This window comes from Canis lupus, chromosome 1, assembly GCF_048164855.1.
Source record: "Canis lupus baileyi chromosome 1, mCanLup2.hap1, whole genome shotgun sequence".
Taxonomy (NCBI): Eukaryota; Metazoa; Chordata; class Mammalia; order Carnivora; family Canidae; genus Canis; species Canis lupus.
This window is the reverse complement of record NC_132838.1, coordinates 71,703,854-71,729,262: the sequence shown is the minus strand read 5'-3', so window position 1 is coordinate 71,729,262 and position 25,409 is coordinate 71,703,854. Positions and strand designations below refer to the sequence as shown.

At 46.2% G+C, this 25,409-nt stretch overlaps 1 protein-coding gene across 5 annotated transcripts in view; it reads left to right on the top strand.

Moving 5' to 3' along the window:
- ERCC6L2 (ERCC excision repair 6 like 2) overlaps positions 1-10,010 on the top strand; it is a 160,171-nt gene extending 150,161 nt beyond the window's left edge. For all 5 annotated transcript variants that reach the window (XM_072834593.1, XM_072834591.1, XM_072834603.1 and 2 more), the window contains 2 exons: positions 93-274; positions 7,643-10,010. In XM_072834593.1, coding sequence (XP_072690694.1) covers positions 93-274; positions 7,643-8,615 — 1,155 coding nt within the window. In that variant the 3' untranslated portion in view covers positions 8,616-10,010. The remainder of the gene's footprint in view (positions 1-92; positions 275-7,642) is intronic.
- The last annotated feature ends 15,399 nt before the right edge of the window (positions 10,011-25,409 follow it).

The window sequence follows — 25,409 nt, the reverse complement described above, 5'->3', positions numbered from 1 at the left end:
AAGAGCTTGGGGGAAAAATAAGGCCATCTCCTCGTTTGACCAAAAATGACTATTTTTTTCAGACTTAGTTTTTGCTTTCCTTCTCTTTTCAGACGCATAAAGAAAAAATGAAGACAGATACATTGACACATACAGAGAAAAGCCAACAACTAAGTGAAGGAAACATTTCATTTCCTCTCTACATTTCACACCCTGTAAGTAAGAAGAAGAAAATAGTCTACCGCACAGAACAGACCATCTTCATAATTGGAGAAACGCCAAAAGGGATCCGCAGGTATATCTATAAAAACACTGGACTTTGGGAATTATTCACAAAAGAAATATAGCTACTTAATAAAATACACAAATTATTTGAATTTTAACCATACTTGGCACCTGAATTTGTACACTTTAAAAAATAAATTCCAAATATTTTAAATGTTTTTAGAAAGCTAAACCCTGAATTGATGAAAAATGAAATCATTCTATATGGATACACAAAATACTTAAGTGCGTTATATGCATTCATTGAATATTTATTGAGCACCTAACATGTACTCCGGCATTGTGCTGGGTGATGAACATAGAGGGTAAAAAAGGACATAGAGCTTATAGTGCAGTGGGAGTTGGCATTGAACCATAAAACTTTCAAAAACAAAAAAAACTTATAAATAATTATAAAATTATACAAGAAAGAAGTGGACAGGCCTCCTTGATAGAGAATAATGGGATCCGGAAGGGTGCAGATAGCTTTCAGGAAAGACTTCCTGACAGAATTGACATCTGTGACCTGAGAGATAACCAGGCAAAGAACTAGAGTAAGAACATCCTTGTGAGACAGAACATGAGAGACTCCTAACTCTGGGAAACGAACTAGGGGTGGTAGAAAGGGAGGTGGGCAGGGGGGGAGGTGACTGGGTGACGGACACCTAGGGGGGCACTTGATGGGATGAGCACTGGGTGTTATTCTATATGTTGGCAAATTGAGCACCAATAAAAAATTAAAAAAAAAAAAAACATCCTTGTGGAGGGAAGAGGTCAGGTGTGTTCAAGGAACTGAGAGAAGACTTGTGAACTTAGTGCATGAACCAAGTAGACTGCCATGAGACAAAGGCCAAGACAGGTGGGGCTGGAGCATGCAAAGCCCTGTAGGTTGTGGACAAATTTTGCATTTTATTCTGAGTGCAGCCGAAAGCTATTGAAACATGAACATGATCTGATGTATGTTTCCAAAAGATTGTTCTAGTTGCTGCGTGGAAGAGGCAGATTAGGGGAAACTGGAAGGAACTAGTCGGTGGTTTGCAATACAGTGGTTGTCATGGAGACAGTTAAATACATGAATTCAGTCTGGTACTGGACTAGTCGTTGGAACAACAGACTGGATTTACTAAATAGGGAAAACTGGAATTGAAAAAAATCAAGGGATCCCTGGGTGGCGCAGCGGTTTGGCGCCTGCCTTTGGCCCAGGGCGCGATCCTGGAGACCCGGGATCGAATCCCACATCGGGCTCCCGGTGCATGGAGCCTGCTTCTCCCTCTGCCTGAGTCTCTGCCTCTCTCTCTCTCTCTCTCTCTCTGTGACTATCATAAATAAATAAAAATTAAAAAAAAAAAAAAAAGAAAAAAATCAAGAGTTCTCTTTTTGCTCATATATTAAATTTGAGGTTCTGTGGAAATTCCAAATAGGCAATAGATATGCTCCTCTAGGGTTTGGGGGCTGGAGATCTAGGTATGGAAGTCATCAGCATTGAGATTATAAATGATTTTAGAGCCACTGACTGTGTGAATAACCTAGGAACCTACCTAGCACTGAGAGGAGCGAAGAAGCCCCAAGACTAAACCTTCAGGTGACAGTGACCCGCTGGGTAGGAGGCACAATAAAAGGAAGGAGCACTTTACTTTATTAAATGCTTTTGAGAACCAGAATTAGATGAAGTGGGAAAGTGCCTCCTGGAACTGGCAGCAGAGAACTCATTGGCCACCTTGATGTGAGCAGTTCGTAAATCCATGGGCAGGTGCCGGGGTGAGGTGGTGGGCAAGCAGGGGATGGGCAGACCTTGTAACAGCTCTTTGAGAGTGAAAAGTAGCAGGAGCTGGAGGCCGTTATGGGTCAAAGATAAGTTTTTTTTAAGTTGGGAAGACAATAGAACCTGTTTGTGTGTTGAGGGAAAAGACTAATAGGGGAAAAAGAGATCATGCCAAAGACATGATAACAGAAGTCCCAGAGGCAGGAGAGGGTGTGATCCAGACCACTGAGGAAAGTCTAGCCTTCTAGATGAAGGGATGAAGACAGGCATTGATATGGTGATATTTCCTCAAAGTATTGAGAATTAAAGTATCGTTTCAGAGGGAAAGAAATTTCAGGAGAGAAACGTCATATAATAAATCACTTAAAAAGTAGGATAGCAAGCTTAGTGAGACTAGAATTCATGGCTCATGTTAAGTCCCTGATGGAGAATAATTCCAATAGAAACATCCATGCAGGGCAGTCCCGGTGGCTCAGCGGTTTAGTGTCGCCTTCGGCCGGGGTTGTGATCCTGGAGACCCAGAATCGAGTCCCACATTGGGCTCCCTGCATGGAGCCTGCTTCTCCCTCTGCCTGTGTCTCTGCCTCTCTCTCTCTCTCTGTGTGTCTCTCATGAATAAATAAAATCTTTAAAAAATAAAAATAAAAGCTTTAAAAAAAAAAAAAAAACATCCATGCAGTTGTGCAGACTTTGTTCAGCAAGCTTCAATTGCTCCATTGCAGACACAGAATAGAGATGGCTGGGTTTTATCAGGAGTTAGGAGAATGGAGGGAAAGAGAAGCAAGGAAGCTGAAGGTTGTTTGCAAAGGAGTAATTACAAAGTTGAACCTAAACGAGATGAAGGGGAGGCTTGATGAGGTCAGAAGTATCTTCCAGCATTGTTGTCATTGGGGAATTGAATGATTGAGCTGGTGTATGAGGTGAGTGAATTCAGGGATTTGCAGGTTGTGCAATTGATGGTAATCATGGTAGCTGTCTGTGGCCTTGGGAATAGGGACCTGATATGCAGTTGAGTCTTGGGTCAGGGGTGGTAAAGAAAATTGGTAGGCCAGGAGTTGGAGTTAGGTAGAGCATCTACATGGATATTGGTGTTATTAAGAATGATGAGGGGCGCCTGAGTGGCCCAGTCAGTTAAGTGTCTGCCTTTAGCTCAGGTCATGATCTCAGGGTCCTGGAATTGAGCCCCACATGGGGCTCCCTGCTCAGTTGCAGAGCCTATTTCTCCCTCTCCCTCTACTCCTCCCTTTGCTTGTATTCTCTCGCTCTCAAATAAATAAAATTTTAAAAAACAAAAGGATGATGGCAGGAGATGGGAAAGGAAGTAGAGTTAATCTTGAGTGTTCAGTCATTAGTGGGAAGCAATTAAAAGATCAGTCAACATGAGAGAGAGAATGGTTTAGCGAGATAGCATAAACCTAAAAGAGGGGAAGGAATCTCCAAGAGAAAGAGAATATTGGTCTGGAAGCAGCAATGTGAACCATGAATCCTGAGGTTTAGGGTGTAAGGCATAGGAGCCTTAGCTTGTGAGGGCTGCATAGGAGGAGGTGGTATGAGGGGACAGAGGGACCATTCCAGGAGAAGAACAGGGGAGTTGGTAGATCACAGCCTGGTTCTGGGGGCATCGAAGGACAGTCTGGAAGGGTGAGGGATTGAATTAGATTGGGGATGAAGAGACTAGGAGGGGATGAGAGGTTCCATGTAAGTGAGGAGTAGCAGCTGAAGTAAGCAGGGATGCAAGTCATGGTCAAATTGGCCCTGAAGACCTCTGCAGAGTGTGGGCAAATAGTGATGGCTCTCTGGGTTGGAGATTCTCTCTGCAAGGGTTTGGCAGCTCCTCAGCCCTTAGGCGCAGGTGTGGTGGGTTGGAGGATGACTCTCAGCTGTCACCATTGCCCAGAAAGGTGAACACTCCACATGCTACAGTGGCATATCTCCTCTTAAACAGACTTATAACTACGATTCTGGGCAAATTTGGGACAATTTACTTGAGGCATTTATTTTGCTGAGAGGCAGGCCATAATGCATTTTACCAGTTTTTGAGGAGCACAAGTGTCCTTATCCTCTTTAGCACTATCTATAAAAATAAAACTATTAACAATTAGTTTTTGCCTTCTTCCTTCTTTGTCTATTCATCCTAGGGAAGAAATGTCTCAGGTTAAGTGAAAGGCTAACCTTAGAATACCAACATCTGAGCCAGGGCATGGTGTCAGAACTCCTGACGTCTTTCCCGCTAACCATTCCCCTGTTTGAGATTCTGGAATCTATACCAGCTGCAGCCCTCAGGTCACTGGAATGAAGTTTCAGTACCCCCTTCACTTCAGAAAGCTCAGGCAAATAGAAGATGGTGTAGCTGGGTTCTACCCCTTTCCCTCAGTTCCTCTGGCAATGGCAAAGGGGAGAGAACTAGAATTATATCATGACACACAACTACCCTGGATATATTTGCTGAGAGATACTGATCTCTGGTTTCCTTTTTTTCCTTTCTCTATAGTGGCTTCTGAGGGTCTACTCTAGTTTACTAAATTGTTCTTAGAAAATGGCCAACGTGGGCAGCCCAGTGGCTCAGTGATGTAGCGCTGCCTTCAGCCCAGGGCATGACCCTGGAGACCCGGGATCGAGTCTGTAAAAAAGTGGCTAAACTTACACCTCCTGATTGTAACTTGCACTTACTTAAATACTTAGAAAAAATTCTTTTAAAGACCAAAAATTATGAAAGCAAGTTAGAAGGCAAAAATAAAATGAATTATAATCGTAACTCATCCTGTGAGGGGCAACGGCACAACCTAATTTACTTGCATATTACTGACATAACATGGGTCAGAAACAGCTCTCCTCCCAGAAGTGACCGAATTGTAGGATTGTGAGTGAGTCAGCACAGCAAAGGTGAAAGTACTTTGGCAGCTGCTGAGACCCCACCAAGTCTTGGATAAATAAAAAGACATCAGCCTGTAACTCTGCCATTAACTTAATCTTTGCAGCACAAATATTTGTTAGGAATGCCATGAAAATGGATTTGGAGATGATTAATAAACAAAATAATAATACTTCATTACTTCATATGAAGTGAAAACTGGAGCCTTTTAAGAACGTGCTTGTTGCTTTCCAACAAGAACACTGGCAATTTCCAGGAGAGAAAATTGGAAGCTTGTATTTGTGTTATTAAATACCCTGGTGGCCGTAAGAATGGCTGTTGATCAGGCGTAGATAATATCTGGATGTGGAACAGTTAACAGGACCCATGTGGTAAGGACTAGGAGCCAGCATGCTCCTCTTGGAGCCATGTAAGAAAGTCCTGAGCATGTGGGATGGATTGCCACTAAAATCACAGGAAACACAAACTGTATAACCTGACCTGAGCAGCAAAAAATAACAGTGGCTTTAAAGCTCCTATTTATATACATTACAAATAAATAAATATTTTACTTTCAGGATTCTCTGTTGTGTTCAGGAGAAAATTCAAACTTCTGAAATTGACATACAAACCCCTCATGATTTTCAGCCTCTTCCTTAGCTGTTTCTCCTGCCCACCCTGTGAGCCAGGTCCTCTCAGAAGTAGGCCTGTGCCTGTTCTCCCTCTGCCTGGAAAGTTTCCTTGCTCATCCTTACCTGACTGGTAGCACCAAAGAAGCCTTCTCTGCTACCTTACCCATGACCCATCGCTGGCTTAGGTACCTCTTCTCTGGGTACCCCCAGGGCCCTATATTTACATCCATAATGGACTTATCACTCCCTTCTGGTTTGATTTGTATGCATCTGTCTCCCCCCAGCTTGACTATAAATGCCTTGAAGAATATGGTAGTAGGGCTGTTCACAGTGCCTATGACATAAAGGGTCTATAAATTTTGTTGAATGCATAAATGACTGTTTTAAGGAAATATTATATAAAATAAAAAATATATTCTAGAACTTTGAGACTATTAACCATGTGCTACAACACTGTCTCTTGTCTCTGGCTTTTGTTTAAAAGAATATCTCTGAACATTGAGCATTCCTGATACATGGCCCAAACTCAGCATTATCAGAGCAATCCCTCTGTCTTAGTCTACTCCGTCTCCCGTAACAAAATACCACAGACTGGGCCTTAAACAACAGAAAGTTATTTCTCACAGTTCTAGAGCCTGGGAAGTTCAAGATCAAGATGCCAGCTGATTTGGATTCTGGTGAGGGTTCTCCTCCTGGCTTGCAGATGGTGACCTTCTCACCACATCCTCTCATGGTGGAGAAAGATCTCTCTGGTGGCTTCTCATGACCTTCTTTAATCTTAATTACCTTCTAAAGGATCTATCTCCAAACCGAGTCACACTGAGGATTAGGGCTTCAACATCTGAATTTGAGGGGGACACACTTCAGTCCGTAGCACTCTCATCTGAGGAAGGGAGCAGAGTCTGGTGTCTAGGCTTCTGAAATGATCTTTCTTTCTGCCTCTGTCTTACAAGGGTTCTGGAAGGCCCATTTTCTCATATATGCATACAACAGCTTATATTAGTATTTTAGAGCAAGAGTGAAACTCACTGCTTTTTTTTTTTTTTTTAAAGATTTAATTTATCTATCCATGATAGACACACACAGAGAGAGAGAGAGAGAGGCAGAGACACAGGCAGAGAGAGAAGCAGGCTCCACACCGGGAGACCAACGCGAGACCCAATCCCGGGACTCCAGGATCACGCCCCGGGCCAAAGGCAGGCCCCAAACCACTGAGCCACCCAGGGATCCCCAAACTCACTGTTTTAAATAGCATCTCACTTCTTAGTTTAGCTGTCTATACCCAAGTTGAACCAGGTGGGAGAAGAAAGAATCTAGGTTTATCAGTTTTGAATTTTCCTTTAAGATCATTAAAACGTTTGTGAAATTTCTATGTTATATTTGTGGAAGAAGGAAAAGGAGAGAGAAGAAGAAAAATCCCTTTAGTTTTTCAGAATTTTCTCTTTTCCATTCATTAAGACCTTTCTTTGACAATTGTAGGACTTAAATGCAATATAGATTTTCAAGTACAGATTCTACAAATTATGATTCTCATATCAGTCATAAATTGGCTGGCTGGAGCCAAATTGCATGCTGCAATCCCACAATTCCCAGGAAATACTTAATAGTATAAATCAGAATGACTTAAAAAGCTGGTGACTTCATGAGCTAAAGGTTTTTTTCAGTAGCATGAGGGAAGAGGTCACATCCTGCTAGTGTAAAATAAATGCATTTTCATTACGGAATTAAGCTAATGTACACTGCATGAATAGAATTACAAGGGGACCCTTGAACAACATGGGTTTGAACAGTGTAAATCCACTTCTAGGCAACATTTTTTGGTAAATACAGTAGTGTGTAAATGTATTTTCTTTATGATTTCTTAATGACATTTTCCTTTTCTCTAGCTTACTTTATTGTAAGAATACAGCACACAATACATATACAAAATATGTGTTGACTGTTTTATGTTATCAATAAGGTTTCCAATCAACAGTAGGCTAATGTTGGGGAGAATCAAAAGTTATACTTGTATTTTCAACTGCATGGGGAAACCTAACACCCTTGTTTTCAAGGGTCAAATATACATTGCTTTATATAATATCAATGGTGATGAGTTCTTTAAAAATAAAATGTAATAAAAATAACCTCTGCTTTTGTTCATTAAATCTTCAGAAAACAATTTCAAGAAATGGCTTCTTATTTTAACTTCCCTTCTGTAAAGGAATTTGCTAGCCATATAACCAATGCCACATCAGAAGAACGACAGAAAATGCTAAAAGACTTTTATGCTTCTCAATATCCAGAGGTAAAAGATTTTTTTGTGGATTCTGATGCAGAACTCATTAAATCTTCCCATCAGAAAAGAGAGAGTGTCAGGAATAAGTCTGAAAAAAATGTATCTCTTATAAAAGAAAGGCTGTCAGATTCTGAAACTTTGTCATTTAAAGATTCTTCCAAAAAAGTCTCTCAAATTTATAGCCCAAAAATACATAAAGAAAAATCAGTTAAGTTTCAAAATCACAGTTTCCATAGAGAAGTGGTGCTTTCTAATGATGGAGAAACTAATGAATCACCTCTAAGTTCAACTCAAGAGACTGACAATGGGAAAAACAGCCAAGCCCCTAAAAACATTATAGCATCCTGTTCCCTGAACACTAAGTCTGAAGCAGATGAGTTAGAAAATTTGGAATATACCATGAAAGATGAACAAAACCTAACAAGAACAGGCATTTCAAGAAATGAGCCCCTTTTCAAAGTGGAAAACAAAAAGATAAAAAATCCAGTGTTAGGAGATACTTCTGTGGTAGGCTTACTTGGTGACACGTCTATTCTTGATGACCTCTTTAAAAGTCATGGGAACGGTCCCACACAACTGCCAAGGAAAGTTCTTTCAGGGCCCATGGAAAAAGCAAAACAGAGACCAAAAGATTTCTGGGACATCTTGAATGAACAGAATGATGACAGTCTTAGTAAACTCACCGACTTGGCAGTGATAGAGACTCTGTGTGAAAAAGTGCCCCTTGCTGCATCCTCCAAAAGGAAAGAGGAGCTGGAAACCTCACTTTGGAAATCAAATGAGAAATTTTTGTGGAAAAAATTGAGTTCAAGTGATACAGATGAAAACACAATGAATGCACAAAAGTAATGCATAAAGAAACATAGAATGAATTACTGTGACCAGTGGACTTCAGCCACCTGTCTTTACAGCTCTGTATTCCACACTCACTACGTTTACCTGCAGCACAGCTGTCAACACACATGTTTATTAAACATTTGCTCTAGCACTGTTTTAGCCTAAAAGGTTATCATGTATTTGTTTTCCTTGATATCTGATTTGATCTTTTAAAAATATGATTGAATTATAGTATAAACATCTTTATGAAATAGAAGAGGTCTAGATTTGTTATCAAGAAACCTGGGACATCTCCCTTACTGTGTAATTATGTGCCTGTAGATAAGTCACTTATACTTACCTTGGTGTGCAGATAGTTCCTAATATGAAAGATGAAGGGTTTGAACTCAAAGAACAATGTGTGTCCTTCCAGCTTAAAAAAAGCTTTGGTTTACTCTCCCAGATTCCATTAAGTCACAGGCCAAAATATGGTCATCCCCCAAATCAGGTGTACATTGATGTCTTTCTTAGTAGCATTTTGAAAATTATTAACTGTTTTACTTTTTCCAAAGTATCATGTACTATTACTAAATTATTTTAGATGAAAGTAATAGCTAGTACTGAACATATGATGTTGTATTAAAATAAGTTTATAACTGCTCAAAATCAAAGGGTTAATGTATAACTGTACTACAAAAGTCGTATGTATAACTGTATGACAAGTCATAAAACCAATAGCCACAGAACGCGATGCCTCAACTTTTATACAACAGGATTTAATCAATATAAATTAAACTTTGTGTAGTATTTTTATATTAAGTATGGAGAAATGAAGCATTTTATTTAAAACTCTTCTATTTTGTTGAATTTAATTTATATGGTATACAATCTACAGAATGTGCTTATTGTTGAATTGATTTATGTGGAAACATCCATTCAGTCTCTATGTATACTGTGCCAGAGGCTTGAGATGCACAGGTGAGTTACCACTACAGGTAAAAAACAGGAAACCACCTCTGTAAAGAGTCACATCTATTAAGCCCCTGTCCTCATGCCTGGCATGTGGTGGCAGGGACCCGAGGCTTCTACTGATCCACATTCAGATGCACGGTGGCTCATTTCCTTCAGTGGAGCTCTGGGAGCTTGGGTGGGCAGGAGGAAAAATAGGAAATAGCAGTGAGCCAGGAAGGGGTGGTGCTCGGAGCCCAAGGCCTTCAGAGTACCCACCTTGCAGGAGAACCATGGCTGTAAATGGAGAAATAAAAACAAAAAAACAAATCTTTTCTCAAGGGACCAAGTGACCAAATATGTTCTTTGGGATGTTGTTGAGAGCTGTGAAATCTATTTTATATCATGACTCAGTACATATGTGTTAATACATATATAAGATTAAAATAAAATGTTTATGAAATAATATTTACCCATAAAGCATGCAGTGTACTTTGATATTTCCTTTCCTATTACGCTTTTGGCTCTTAATATATGTGTGTTTTTTAATGTTCTCATAACCCACTAAATTGATCTTATGACCCATTAATGATTGGAAATCACAGTTTGCAGATCATTGTTTTAGGTAATATAGGTTATACATAGAATATATATATTATATATAGATTATAGAGAGTCTTTTTTTCTATTTGCAGCTGATCTATATCCACACTTATCAGATGCTGAATTTCACTGAGGTGCTTGCTACAGAATGAATGTATTGTGTATCTGTGGTAGATATTAAATGCTGTTAGCCTGCTGTGGGACTAGCTGTAGGAGGAGGCCGGATAAGCAAGTGGACCCCTTCATCTCAGTTAAATACCAGATGGTAGAGTTCAGGCATTTTAATAAAAGTGGCTCTTGAATAAAATAAAATACCTTTAAAAACTTTAATATAGATAGGACCTTCGAATCATAAAATGATATTCATACAACATAACGAAATAGTATTAAAGAGACTTTTACCGGTAAAAGTCAAAATGGGATCAAAAATATAGTCCTGAAGTTTAAAAATTAGATTTCAGCAGTTGCTGATGAAACGGTCATTAACATTGTGCAGGAATAGTGTCTCAAGCAGAGTCCAGGGTCCAGTATGGACAGGAGCCAGTCAGTTCCAGGAGGGAAGGTGTGAGGGTCGACTTACCCTGCATTGGAGCAGCAGGAAGAGTTGGCTTAACCACTGAGGAATCTGGGAGCAGATGCAGTGAAGGGCTGACACACTAATGCTGCCTAGCCCATCCCGAGTTCTTCCAGTTGAATAGGTGGCCCCAGGCAAATCCCAAGGCTTCTTTCAGCCTGTTTGCCCCTGTAAATTTGAAATGGACTGGATCAGTTGTGTTCAAGCTTTTTTTTTTTTTTTTTTTAAGCAATTGAACTCTATCTTAATTAGAAGATCAGTTGTCGAAAATAATTAAAGTGGAGTTCTGTTGGTTCCAGCAGCACCACTGGGGCCTATGGAGCACTGGCTTGAAAAACCACAAGGGTGATACCATTGCTAAAAAACATTCCAGCTCCAAGTTTTCAAGATTCTATTTGCCTCAGTCTATCTTGTTCACTTCTCTTTAAGGCACTCAACACAGTTATTAATATTGGAAACTGAGGCAAATTACCGAGAGACTTCTGCGCTTGAATTCCTTAGAGTTCCCATAAAGCCTTGAAACCACTTCTTAGAGTAAATTAACATCATCTGCAAGTGGTGTGGCTGCCCCTGAGTGGTCAAGGCAGAGGAGCCTTAGTTTGCAAAGAGGCGCTGGTGATAAACTTCTCCACAGTCCACAGAAAATGAGAAAGCCAAGAGTAGTATAGTTCAAAGTTTTTAAAAGTCCAATGTGTGCAGTTTTTATATTCTGAAGTTATTCTTCCCGTATTATATTAAAATCGTTCTCTTTGTATGAAATGATAGATCATAGTTTTTAGTCTTTTTCATTGTCCTTGATATAAAAATTAATAACCATATGTCAGTTCCCAAACGTTTTATTTGACATTTACTAGTCTATAAAATCCCTAAGAATGGAATCACTGCCTGCCTCAAAGTTCACGAATGGCCACCTCCATGGCCACCATGTCATAAATCCAGTTAACGGTCGGTCTAGGACCAGGGATGTCAGTGAATCTATAAGATCCCGTAAGATGGACCTGCCTGCAAAGCCCAGAGCGCAGGGCACCTTAAACTCCTCACCAACTTCTCACTGGGTCGTCGTTGATGTAATCTTGTTCCCCAGTTCCAGCCCCACCTGCTTTTGCAAAGCATCCTCCACCCAGTGCTGCTGGAGCATTAAGTACTCCTAAATTCAGGAACACATCCTGTCACTGGAGACCCTGTGCGCATGTGCCCTGGCGACAGCCTTGTGCGCTACCCTCCCCACATGCACACACATACACCTGGTGCTGTTTTTAGCAAGTGGGAGGACCAGCACGCTCTTTCTCTGTTAATGGACAACCACAGGAGGGCTGTCTTGCCTCACGAGGTCTTACAGAGTTTTAAATGGAAACAGCCTTTTGGGGAAAGACCCAGATTGACCCTCACACTAGTGGGAAGTCCAAGGTGGTGGGGCTCCCAGCCCTGAACGTGGCAAGTGAAAACCACCTGCACAGGATTTTCCACACACAGGTGCCCAGGTCCCTACCCAGGAGATTGCAGTTCCGGAGGTCTAGGGGTCAGCACAAGCACCTATTTTTATTCCTAAAGTTTCACCCATGACATGACATGCTAATATTTTGTCTGAGACGGTGGCTGGGCAGGACACACCTGCCTGATGTTCTCTCCACTTCCGTGAGCCCCTCCCACCATGGATGTGCAACAGAACTCATCCTGGAGCCCTGCTGTACATTTTTAAGCGCAAAGTTGTCATTAGCATTGTTTTTCAACTTGGTCAATGTGTTCTTTATTTGCTTTGCTGCAAGTTAACAAACTTCAGGGTCATATCGATCCACTAAGTGTCCAAATTTAATTATATGAGTTGATGCCTTTCTGTCACTAGCACAGATAATGCCCCACTGACATTCTTGGGTTTGTAGGCTGTCTCTCAGGGCTGAAGATCAAGAATGCCTCTTCTGGGGTGAATGGGTGGCTCAGTCAAGTGTTGTCTGACTTCCATTAGGCTTGTGATCTCAGAGTCCTGGGATCCAGCCAGGACATAGCTCTGTGCTCAGAGTCTGCTTCTCTCTCCCCCTCTCCCTCACCTTCCACTCCACACCCCATGCTCGTTCTTGTGTTCTCTCTCTCAGATAAAATCTTTTGAAAAAATTATTTTAAAAAAATGCCTCTTTCTACAGATGTCTTTTTGGTTAGCTAAATGGGCCTCCTCCATCTTGTTGAAAGAAATAACTGTGACTTTATATTGTTTGAGCTTATGTAAACAAGGGAAAGCGTGCATCTCTGAATGTCTTACATGTCTCTATGGAAATTCTAGTGAGTCATTTTGTCAAACCAAAATATGAATTAGTCCCCTCCACACACATATATCTTTTAACTTTGATTTTATTTTTTTAAGTGAGACATACTTCTGAAAGACTTCAAAAGAAGGCTTATAATAGCTAATGCATATATTTTTTCTTTCTTAAAACTATTATAAAAGCATTGATAAGAACAAGAAGAGACTAAGTTTATAGAGCATAAATGCCAACGTGTGCTTCACGAGAACTGATCTCACAGGATCACAGTATGCCGGCCCTGTCCCCCAGCCATCTGCCGGCGCCTGCCCTGTACTGCCAACCGTTGACTCTCCCCAGCCAGTACTCACTGCCCTAAGGTGCCTCCCTTCAGCGCTGCCTGGCAAAGGCCCCGGTTCTTTTCAGGGCAGTCCCTGACTCCCAAGTCCACCCCCTCTGCCCAAGCATTGCTCACCAGTGTCACAATCCTCAGTGTGGGGCCCTGCAGACTCACAGCCTCCCCCACTGAGCCCTCTTTTCCTACCCTCCTCAGACGTCTTCACTACTGGATTCCCCCAGCCTCCCCCTTTGCATGGGGGAAATGCATCAGCCAAGTCTGGCAGGCTGAGTGGGGCAGGAGGAGCTCTGAATGTCCTCACCCAGGACCCTCCAGGAGCCAGATCACCAGGCAAGTCGTCTTGGAGGGCAGCAATTCCTGACCTGCCAGGAGAAGGCGGAGTCCGCCCTCTGTGGAGCTGCTGCCAGGAAGCCATCATGCAGCTCCTGACTTGGCCCAGAGCAGCCACCTTGCCTGCAAAGGCACAACAGCTCCTAAAAGATAATCTAGGGCCCAGCAGTGTGCTAGGGCATGTTGGGGTGGACAAGCAGATCTCAGGAAGCTCAGAGTGCCCCCCAGGAGAGTGGAAGAGGACAGGACACACCAAGGAAACCTAGTATAAAACGTGTGCTGCGTGGTAGAAACAGGATTCCTTCCAGAGACCAAAAGAATAGAAGACTACTTTGGGATGAGTGGTCAGGAGAGGCCACCCTGAATTCTAGGGATGGGGGTGGGGGCCAGGCCTGAAAGAATGGGAAGGCCAGAACATCACTTCCTCCAGGCTCCCTTGGCTTCTAAAACCCCAAATGACAAGGCATGGCATGTGGGCTTTGTAGAGGAGTTTGAGTTTGGGACTGGCCAAACATAAAAACGCGTCTGACTCTCTAACCTCCAGACACACAAAGGGGGCGAGAGGACCTTGGTGCCAGGGGCGAGGAGACAGTCCGGTGGGGTTGACGCCAGGTCCTGTGTGCGGACCGGAACCCGGGCACCGCCGGAGCCCGGGCAGGGTGTGGGCGCGGCGGACCGGGCTGGGCGGGCCGGGCCGGGCCGGGCGGGGAGCGTGGCTCGGCTCTGCGCGCTGGGCCCTCCCGCCGTCGGGGGTCCGCCTGCCCGGGTCCCGCGCCCCCTCCGGGTGCAGGCGGGTAGAGGCCGCCGCCGCTCGGTCTCTCCGGAGAGGCCGGCTGCGGGGCCAGCACACCCGGGCCCGCCTCGCCGCCCCCGGCAGCGGGGACGGCCCGCTCCTCCGGCCCGCTCCTCCGGCCCACTTCATTTTGTCCCTTGAGGAAGAGGGAAAGCAGCCACCCAGGCCGCGCCCAGGCTGTCGCGGTGGGATCCCCGAGAGCGGACTCCAGGGGCCTGAGCCGCGGGGGGCGTCGTCGGGGCAGCCCGGACCTCAGAAAAGTCCCGGCCCGCGTCCGCGGGAAGCCCTGGGCGGCCGGCCGGGGGCGCGCGGGAGGGGGCGCTCTGCGGGGTCCTTCCCCAGGCCGGGGACTGGGGCCGAGGCCGGTGCGGTCGGGGTCTCTCGGGCTTGCGACGGCGGCGGCTGGGAAGGGGTTCCCAACTGGCGGGGGCGGGGGCGGGGGCCTGCGGGGAGTGGGGAGCCCGCCCTGGCTGGGGGAGGGAACCCCCGGCCAGCGGTGGGCGTGGGGCGGCTGCGGAGGTCCCGGGCCTGCGGAGGGCAGGGCGTCCCTGTGCGCGACCCACCCCAGGCAGCGGCGCCCGGCGGCAGGTCGTCCCCACGCGCAGAGCCCTGCGGCGCCGCAGGGTGGGGATCCCGCGGGTGCCGAAGGGCGCGTCCCCCCCACCCGGGCCGCCGCGGGGCTCGCCCAGCCCAGGGTCCCGCCCCCGCGGTGTGGCCGGCGGCGGTCCTGCGGTGTGGACGGCGGCCCGCCGGAGAACCAGCCTCAACCTGATCCCCAGCGCGTCTAAGCGAGGTCGTGGGAAGCGGGAGGGCGCGGGCGCCGCGGGCCGGGCGGGCCAGGGGCGGTTAGGGGAGCAGGCCGGAGGGACCCCGGGCGGGCCCGAGGGCAGTGGGGCCGGCGGAGGTAGGGATTCCGGGCGGGTCCCCAGCGCGGGGTGGGCGAGCGCCCGCGGCTCCTCCAGGGGGGCCCGACGGCCGCGGCCTACGGTGCGGGGAGGGCTTGGGGCTCAGCGCCCCGACTCGGCACCTAGGCCAGCGCTAGCTGCACCCTCCGGCCCGAAGCGCACCCCTCCAGGGTTCGACACCCGCCCACCCCCCGCCGCCCCCTACCGTCCACCTTCCTCCAGCCCCCCCGCCGGCCCGTGCCCCCCGCCAAGTGCCCTCGCCCGGCCTGCTATCAAGGGTTGCTCCGAATTCCTCCCAGTCCCCCTGCCAAGGGCCCTGGTTCCTGCCCTTCCACCTCCCATCTGGATGCCCGCAGACTTCTCAGATTTCAAGTCTTTAGCCTCCTCCCTTCCTAATCTATTTTCCACACCAATCCCCCCCCCCCCCCGCCCCCCCCCGGCGTGTTAAAGCACACAGGGACCTCGGTGGTTGTAAACCTCGTATTTCCCCTGTTAACAAGGTAAAAGTGCTTCATTTGGCTGGGGGATAAAAACTGACGGCTTTGGCGCCAGTTTATTGAGCGCTTACTATATGTCATTGTTGAACACATCAAGTGGATTTTCTCATTCAACTGACCAACAGTCCTTCTAGGTAGGTATTATCAGGTATTATCATTATTACCTCTGCTTTATAGCAGAAGAAATTGAGACATAGAGGGTCACACAGCTTATAAGCAGCAGAGACAATATGGAGCCATGCGGTCTGCTCTTGGGTCTGTTTCTCCAGCACTGTTTCTACAGAAAACCTTGACCTTCCCAACAGGGATGAATGACCCACAGCACCGGCTGTGTCCTGGGGGCCAGGTGGCAGCAACCATCTGTTAATAGCAGCACTAAGTGGATGGGTGAATGGGTGTCAGGTGAGGTTTAATCTGGAATGCCTCAGAGACCCCACTGCTCTTCCCTGGCCTTTAGTGGATTAACGGTCTGAAGCTCTGGGCGTGGATAAACTAGAACAGTCTCCATCCACATTTATCCCCTCCTTTGCTCACCTGATAGCTTTCTCGACCCTCAGCAGTCAGCTCCTCTTGCTCAGCAGCCTGCTGGAGACACCACAGGTATCCTACCCACAAGGACGACCTTTGCCATTGTCCTCATCCTCACACCAACCCAGCCCCCTTAGAGCCCTCCACACCGCCAGTGCCCCCGCCCAGCCCCTGCCAGGCATCAGCCTCTGGCATCAGCCTTTGTGTGCAGATGAAGCTGTCTGGGCTGCCTTTGTCCTGGGAGGGACTGGGATTTTGATCACTAATTAGTGGCTGGCAAATCAGGAGTCAGCCTTTGTCCCCTTTCCAGGACCCACAGGTAATTCTTATGTGGGAAACAAGGGCAAAAGAAAAAAAATGAAATTTCCTTACTGCCTACAGCCCACTGGCATGTCCTTGAAACAGGCTGAGTGACCTCTACCCCCCAAGATAAACGTTAGCAATCCTCTTCCAAGCATGTGACCCATCTGAAAGTTCTCATGACTAAGTTTTTACTAAACTAATAAGCAACCTTTTCCTAATGACAGCTAGGCCCTGCAGGATCCTGGAAACCTCTTTTCCAAAATACCTCCCCCTGACCCCCTCCCAACTTGAAAGCATCTAATGGGCCACTCCTCATGACCCCGGTGCCCCTCTTCCTGCCCACAAGTCCTGTCCTGGTGCTTTAATAAAACCACCTTTTTGCACCAAAGATGTCTGAAGAATGTTTTCTTGGCCATGGGCTCCAAACCCCAACACTTCAAACCACATCAATACCACAAGGGTTCCTGCCCCCATTTCCTGCCTGGGAATTAGGGTGATCCCTGCCAGCCCAACCTCCCACCATGTGGATAAGATGGGCAGAGGCTCCCAGACAGCAGTGAACTGAGACTGTGATTCGCATTTGCTCTACCCTGTTTTTTATTTCTGTGAACTCACCTAATGTAATACTTAGGCTGTCCTTTTCTTCCTGGAATACCTACCCTACCCTAGCTTTACTGCCTTTTTTATAGAATTGTTAATTTTTCGATAGACTCATAAAATGAAATTCAAAGGGTACAAAAGAGCATACAGTTTCCCTCCTTCTTACCCAGGGACAAGCTCTTCCAATCCTCACAATCAGCAGCTTCCTGTGCATCTTTTTCAGAAATAATCCACACGTTTACAAAATGTGCATCATTTCTTTTAACTGTGTTTTTGATGTCTTTTGTATTAACACCTAAAAAAGTATACTTTTATGCTTTGAAAAAAAATCAGCACAGTTTCAAAATGGAGCACTAAGATTCTCAATGTGGAGCTTGTATCCTGACAGTCTAAGCCTTCTCAGTCAGATGGGGCCACAGCAGGAGCTGTCCACCTCCAGTAGAGACCGACGTGCTTTCCCAGTCTCCTCTGGGTCCAGAACAAAAAATACAGGAGGATGCGCAACCTACAAGATGTGGTTAGACTTAAACGAATCAGGATAGGAAGGGCTGCTGGAATCCCAGAACCCCCTGGGATGGTCCATCTGATGAAACCGTAACCAGAGATCCTAACCAAACAAGAGCGGCTTTCTCTTTCTCAAGATGAATTTTTCCATGTTTCTGGTGAGGGGTGTTTTAATATCAGCACTTGTTTACAAAGATGTCCAAATCTCAGGTTTCTTTAGCAACTTTACATCTTTTAAACACTAATTGCTTCCCAGAAGTGAACTGAAGTAACTACCTATAAAATACTACTAGGTGTTGCTCCGGTGACCAGCCAGGCTCCACTCATGTGCATGGCCGCGGGCAAATCACATCCTACGCAGACACTGAGCAGCAGACACTGTGCCTCCGAAGCTCTCCTTTCCTCGGTGGGAGTTCCTGGCTTAGGATTTTTTTTCCCTTCCATCCTTTGGTGGAGGCACTGGTCACCAGGAGGAAGAGAAGATGGAAGCAGTGTAGATTAAAGGAAGTCATGTCCAAAGTGGTTTTCACCTCCAACTCATCATCCACTCATCATGCTTCTATGTTTAACTCCCAACTCAGTTCTACCATCAGTCTTCCACTTTGTTTCACAAATCTGAGCATGGTCTTTTTCAGTGGATGCCTGTGTCTCTGACTCACTATAGTGACTTAGTAACCACGTGTTAATATTTCTTGAATCTACCGCCTTCTTTTCGATTTCCTACCACCATCCTAATGCTTCAGCCACCACTGCGGCTTCAAGTCTTCCACTTCTTAAGTCTTCCAGAGAAATCTGTACATACCTCTGATAGAACTCTTGATTCCAGTGACAGAAACTGATGTAAGCAAAAAGTGAAACCACTGCCAGGAGGCTGGCTTCAGGAGTGGCTTGGTAGAGCGACTCAGTGGCCATCATGGAGACCCAGGGCCTCCAGTGCACCACTAGGCTCTATTCTTCAAAAGTTGGCTTCCTCCTCAGGCTACACACAGTGGCAAAATGGCAGCAGAAGCTCCAGCTCACATGCTTCCAGCACCATGTTCTCTAGGAAAGAGCCAGGCCCGAGTTACGTGTTACACACACACACACTGCCCCCTCTGAACCTCACCTACTGAAAGTCATGGAGGGTTGGAACGGAGCCAGCCGGTGGGAGTAGTGTGAGTGGCCAGCGAGCAACCAAAACACATCAGAAGCCCACCCTGCATCCCACGCTGCTATTCCTCTGCAAAGAATTCTCAACAGCTCCCTAAGTCCAACAATCAAAATCTTGTCAACATGATTTGACTTCAGTTGATACACAATCGTAATCACTGTGGAGCTTTTTCATTCTGTTTGCACCAGTCATCTTGAGTAAGAGTTCAAACTATTAAAAAAAGATTGTAAGTAATCTCTCCACCCAGCAGGAGGCTCGAACTTCCAACCCGAGATGGAGAGTCATTATGCTTTACCAATTGAGCCAGCTGGCGCCACCAGAGTTGAATTTTAAAACTGACCATTTGGATTTGTCTCCACTTGCAAGGGAAGGTGAGCAGCCTGTGCCCCTGGGAGCCCGGGAGCGGAATTGGGCGGGCGGGGGGGGGGGGGGGGGGGGCGGAACAGACCCCGCCCCTTAGTTTAAGGGCCTAAAAGCTGGTGTAGTGAGTCAGTGGAGCAGGTGGTGGCCTGAGGCCAGCAGGGGCGCGCAGACAGTGTCTGCAGCAAGGGGAGCCGGGTCTGCGAGCCCCAGAAGGGGCCCTGGGGACTTGATACCCCCCGCAGTGCCCGCCGTCCCCGGGGCCTCGGACGCTCCCCTGGGCTCCCGGTGGAGGGGATGAGGCAGGGCCCAGGAGTGGGGGAAGCAACCCCCAAACTGGGAACAGCGGCCACTGCTGGGGTGATGCTGCCTGGACCCAGCAAGCGCCCGGGCCGCCGGCGCCCCCTGTCGGCAGAGCCCAGTAGGGCGGCCGCCCCGGAGCGTGGACGGAGCCAGAGTCCCGGGGTGATGGGGTGACAGGCTGACGGAGCGCCCAGGTGCATGGGGAGCTGCAGAGCTGCCGGAAGGAGAAGGGGGAAGAGGGCGTGGCCTGGGGGCAGGATGGGAGGAGGGGGCGGCGGGAACAGGGCCAGTTCTCCCACCGCCGCCGCCTCCGGGTTGTGGGGGGCGCAGAAGATCAAGCACCTTCCAGAGAGCCCTTCTCTTTCCACTTCACACCTTGGACTTAGTGACGCACCAGAGACATCCCCAACACGCCACACACCCCATACACACCCCATACACACAGCACACACCAGGCACGCCTCATACATACCCCATACACACACAGAGCCCACACCATGCACACCCCTTACATAGCCCATACGCACACAGAGCACACACCAGGCACACCCTATGCATACCCCATACACATACAAAGCAGACCCCATGCACACCCCATACATACCCAATAAGCACACAGAGCATGCCCCATACACACACACAGCCCGTGCACACACCATGCACACACACAGCCCCCACGCACACCACACACACGCACACATGAGATTCTTCAGCTCAGGTGCAGTTCCCCAAGCAGTCCTAGGACAGGACTGGGTCTGCAGGTGACACATTAAAGTGCATCAGGGAGGTGGGTGAAGAAGGGAGGGAGGCCTGAAGGGAGGGGGAGGACCCCAAATGGCAGAATTTCAGGCTACATCCCCTGGAGGGTGATGGCTGAGGGCTCTGGCCCTCAGCCCATCCTCCTTCTCTCCCCCTTGCTGGCTCCATGCTACTTGTAATGCGGTGGACATCCCAGCTGTGTCCCTATAACTCCACAGCGCCATGGAATACCTGCCCCCTGGCCACCCTTTGAGCCTAGGAGGCCGTGCACCAGATGCACACTCCAGAAGGACACCAACCTCAGCTTCCCTTCCCAATTTATATGCTTTTTAAAAAGATTTATGCTTTATCTCTTTAAGATGTCCACAGGACATTATTGTTGGTAGTTTATAAGATAAACCCATTTGCACCTTATGCCCGCATTCTTACTTTCTTGTCCATCAATCCTTACTGCTTCTCAAATTGCTGATTAGGGGACTTTTCCCTACTAAATGAAGTGCAGCCCAGAATTTCCTTTAGTTAGTAGTTTTGGAGAAAAGTTTACCTTTTTCTGAAAAGCATTGATTTCAGCATTTTATTAACTCTTTAATAAACTAAAGGATTTTCAAACAGCTTTTGTATTATCTGGTAAGGGTGGTAAAGAACTGAGAAGTTGACAATCATCCAATAAATGGAGAAGAGGAGGCAAGGCTAATCAACCAGATTTTTGTGGGTGTTTCTTAATGCAAAGACATCAAAAAAAAAAAAAAAAAAAACACAGCTTTGAGAAAGATGTATCCACCAAAGAGAAAATGACTGGTCATCATCAGTTTGATTTTCTTTTCTTTTTTAAAAAAATATTTTATTTAAATTCAATTTGCCAACATTGTGACACCCAGTGCTCATCCCATCAAGTGGGATGAGCCCATCACCCAGTCCCCCCATCCACCCACCCACCTCCCCTTCCACTACCCTTTGTTCGTTTCCCAGAGTTAGAAGTCTCTCATGGTTTGTCTCCCTCTCTAATTTTTCCCACTCAATTCCCCGCCTGTCCTCATAATCCATTTCATTATTTCTTATATTCCCCATATAAGTGAGACCATATGATGATTGTCCTTCTCTGATTGACTTACTTCACTCAGCATAGTACCCTCCAGTTCCATCCACATCAAAGTAAATGGTGGGTCTTCGTCCTCTCTGATGACTGAGGAATATCCCATTGTATATATAGATCACATCTTCTTTATCCATTCATCTGTCGAAGGACATTGAGGCTCCTTCCACTGTTTGGCTATTGTGGACGTTGCTGCTATAAACTTCGGGGTGCAGGTGTTCCGGCGTTTCACTACATCAGTATCTTTGGGGTAAATCCCCAGCAGTGCAATCGCTGGGTCGTAGGGTAGCTCTATTTTTGACTCTTTGAGGAACCTCCACATAGTTCTCCAGAGTGGCTGCACCAGTTTGCATTCCCACCAACAGTGCAAGAGGGTTCCCCTTTCTCCACATCCTCTACAACACTTGTTTCCTGTCTTGTTAATTTTCACCATTCTCACTGGTGTGAGGTGGTATCTCATGGTGGTTTTGATTTGTATTTCCCTGATGGCAAGTGATCTGGAGCATTTTCTCATGTGCTTGTTGGCCATGTGTAGGTCTTCTTTGGTAAAATTTCTGTTCACGTCTTCTCCCCATTTCATGACTGGATTTTTTGTTTCTTGGTTGTTGAGTTTGATAAGTTGCTTATAGATCTTGGATACCAGCTCTTTATCTGATAGGTCATTTGCAAATATCTTCTCCCATTCTGTAGGTTGTCTTTTAGTTTTGTTGACTGTTTCTTCTACTGTGAAAAAGCTTTTTATCCTGATTAAGTCCCAATAGTTCATTTTTGATTTTGTTTCCCTTGCCTTCATAGATGTATTATGTAAGAAGTTGCTGTGGCCAAGTTCAAAAAGGGTGTTGCCTGTGTTCTCCTCTAGGATTTTGATGGAATCTTGTCTCACATTTAGATCTTTCATCCATTTTGAGTTTATCTTTGTGTAATGGTGTAAGAGAGTGGTCTGGTTTCATTCTTCTGCATGTGGATGTCCAATTTTCCCAGCACCATTTATTGAAAAGACTGTCCTTTTTCCAGTGGATATTCTTTCCTGCTTTGTCGAAGATTAGTTGACCATAGAGTTGATGGGCCCATTTCTGGGTTCTCTATTCTGTTCCATTGATCTATGGGTCTGTTTTTTGCCAGGACCACACTGCCTTAATGATCACAGCTTTGTAGTACAGATTGAAATCCGGAATTGTGATGCCCCCAGCTTTTTCAATATTCCCCTGGCTATTCGGGGTCTTTTCTGATTCCACACAAATCTTAAGATTATCTATTCCAACTCTGTGAAGAAAATCCATGGTATTTTGATAAGGATTGCATTGAATGTGTACATTCATATACAATGGGAATATTTTTCCATCTCTTTGTGTCTTCCTCAATTTCTTTCAGAAGTTTTCTGTAGTTTTTAGGGTGTAGCTCCTTTACCTCTTTGGTTAGGTTTATTCCTAGGTATCTTATGGTTTTGGGTGCAATTGTAAATGGGATTGACTCCTTTCTTCAGTCTCATTGTTAGGGTAGAGAAATGCCACTGATTTCTGTGCCTTGATTTTGTATCCTGCCACGTTGCCAAAGTGCTGTATGAGTTCTAGCAATCTTGGTGGAGTTTTTGGGTTTTCTATGTACAATATAATGTCATCTGCAAAGAGGGAGAGTTGGACTTCTTTTGCCAATTTGAATGCCTTTTATTGATTTTCTTTTCTCTGGTGCTTACCTCTTTCTGAGGAACACTGATACTGTTTCTGTTCTCAGGTGGCCAAAGGCATTTGGACCACCTGAGCCTTGTCAAAGGAATTATTTATACTTGCTGGCTCCGTTTTATCAATTCCAACTCACTCTTAATTCTCCCTGGTCCGGCTTCCACCCCCATTCCTCTGCCTAAATATCTCTCACTCAAGTCACTGAGGGCCTCCATGCCAATCCAGGTCCTGCGGAAGCTGACTCTGAGATGAAGTGAGAGGCACCAGGGCCTTAGTAGAGGTAACAACTGAAGGAGAAGAAGACAGGGAGGCCTCCCCGACTGTGATACTGACCTGCCACCTGTGTAGGAGAGGGAGTGGGACAGGGTAGGGGGAGCACATGGAGTAGCCCAGGTGGGGCTGCAGTGCGGAGTTTACCCACATCAGCCTGGTGGGCTTGTGAGTCCTCACACCACCACTCTGCTCATTCATTGCCTGAGGGCTGCCTGGAGGACGGGGCCTTGCTCAGGCCCCAGGGCCAATCCTGGAGGCATCTGTAGCTGGAGGCTGTCTGATGTGCTCCTCAGGGCAGGTTCTTTCCTGAAAGGGGGCACTAAGTGCTGAGCCTCCATGCCACCATGCCACACAACTTCTCTGAAGCGTCAGAACAGTTGACCTGTCTCTTCTTCTGAGACACTATCTTGCCTTGGTGTTTGGAATTTTCTTGATTTGCCTCAAATGTGCTGGCTGCTGCTTCTGAGAATTCTTTGGAGGTTCCTCTTCATCCACATGGCCTCTCGACATCACTGTTGTCCAAGCCTTATTCCTAGGCCTCTACCCTGCTTCTCTCCCAGGCGATCCCACTATGCCTGTGACTACAGTTATAATCTGCATCTAGAAGCAAGTCGTACATAAGCAGCCGTCAGTCAGTGGCAGCTTGGTCTAGTTTTGCACACGAACCTGAGTGTGGGTCTTCCTTTGTCTCTGTGGCCGTCGGCTTCCTAAGCACAGTGCCTCAGTGGTCAGTTTTGTCATCTGGGCTAGTAACTCTCACCCTCAGAATTGACCTACGTAATGTACTTGAAGGTGCTCTGTAATCTGCAGGACTTACACAAAAGCTTGGTATTATTCTGACACTTGCCAGATGGTTACTCCTGAAGTAATGCTGATAATCTATTTTCAAGATTCCCCATTTTCTAAGAAAAACATCCCAACCCCTATCTTTGCATTAAAAACTCAGCCCAGGGACGCCTGGGTGGCTCAATGGTTTAGCGCCTGTCTTTGGCCCAGGGCATAATACTGGAGTCCTGGGGTCAAGTCTCGTGTCGGATTCCCTGCGTGGAGCCTGCTTCTCCTTCTGCCTTTCTCTCTGTGTGTCTTTAATGAATAAATAAATAAAATCTTTTTTTTTTTTATTTATGATAGTCACATCACAGAGAGAGAGAGAGAGAGAGAGGCAGAGGGAGAAGCAGGCTCCATGCACCAGGAGCCCGACGTGGGACTCGATCCCGGGTCTCCAGGATCGCGCCCTGGGCCAAAGGCAGGCGCCAAACCGCTGCGCCACCCAGGGATCCCAATAAATAAAATCTTTAAAAAAAAAATAAAAACTCAGCCCAGCATAGTTTTTCTCTATTCTCCTTCATTTGCGCTCTGTTCTGGATCAGCGTTTCCTAAAGCCGTGTTTCTTAGAACAATAGAGTCCCTTGAGATAAAAGTTGATACTCCATGAAAAAAATCAAGTTTGGGAAATATTGCCCTCCTATAGATTAAAATACATTCTTTCCTGGTAAAGGTGCCAAGAAGTATAACCTTTTTTAACCAGCTGTCCCAAATGGCTTAGCCACTGGCTCTTTCCTTTCTCGTGCCACGCTATAAGAATCTTGTAGGCCACTAGTGTTCACCCCAAGGACGGGAATCCCTGGCCTAGGCATAGGGGAGAAACTTACTATTTCATCCAAATTCTTGATCCTCCAGTATGGGGAGTCTGATTCACATCCTGGCCATTCCCTCTTTTCCTTCTATTCTGTGAGCCACTTAGAATAGTTCTAGTAAACCTACCTTTCTGAGTCAAGTTGTTCAGGGTAAGTCGTGTTGCTCCCAGCTGCAAGACTGGCTGAAACACTAGTGGGCAAAAAGCCCAGGGAGGGGTCATGGTCCCAAACTGGAAATTCCCCAAACAGGCCTTAATATTTGAATGGGTAAATAAATTATGGAGCATCCACACACTGACATACTGTCCGCAGCAAGAACCAACTATCTTCAACCGTATGCAAGGATAGGCGTGAATTTCCTAAATATAATTAGAAAAAAAAAAACTAGACACAATA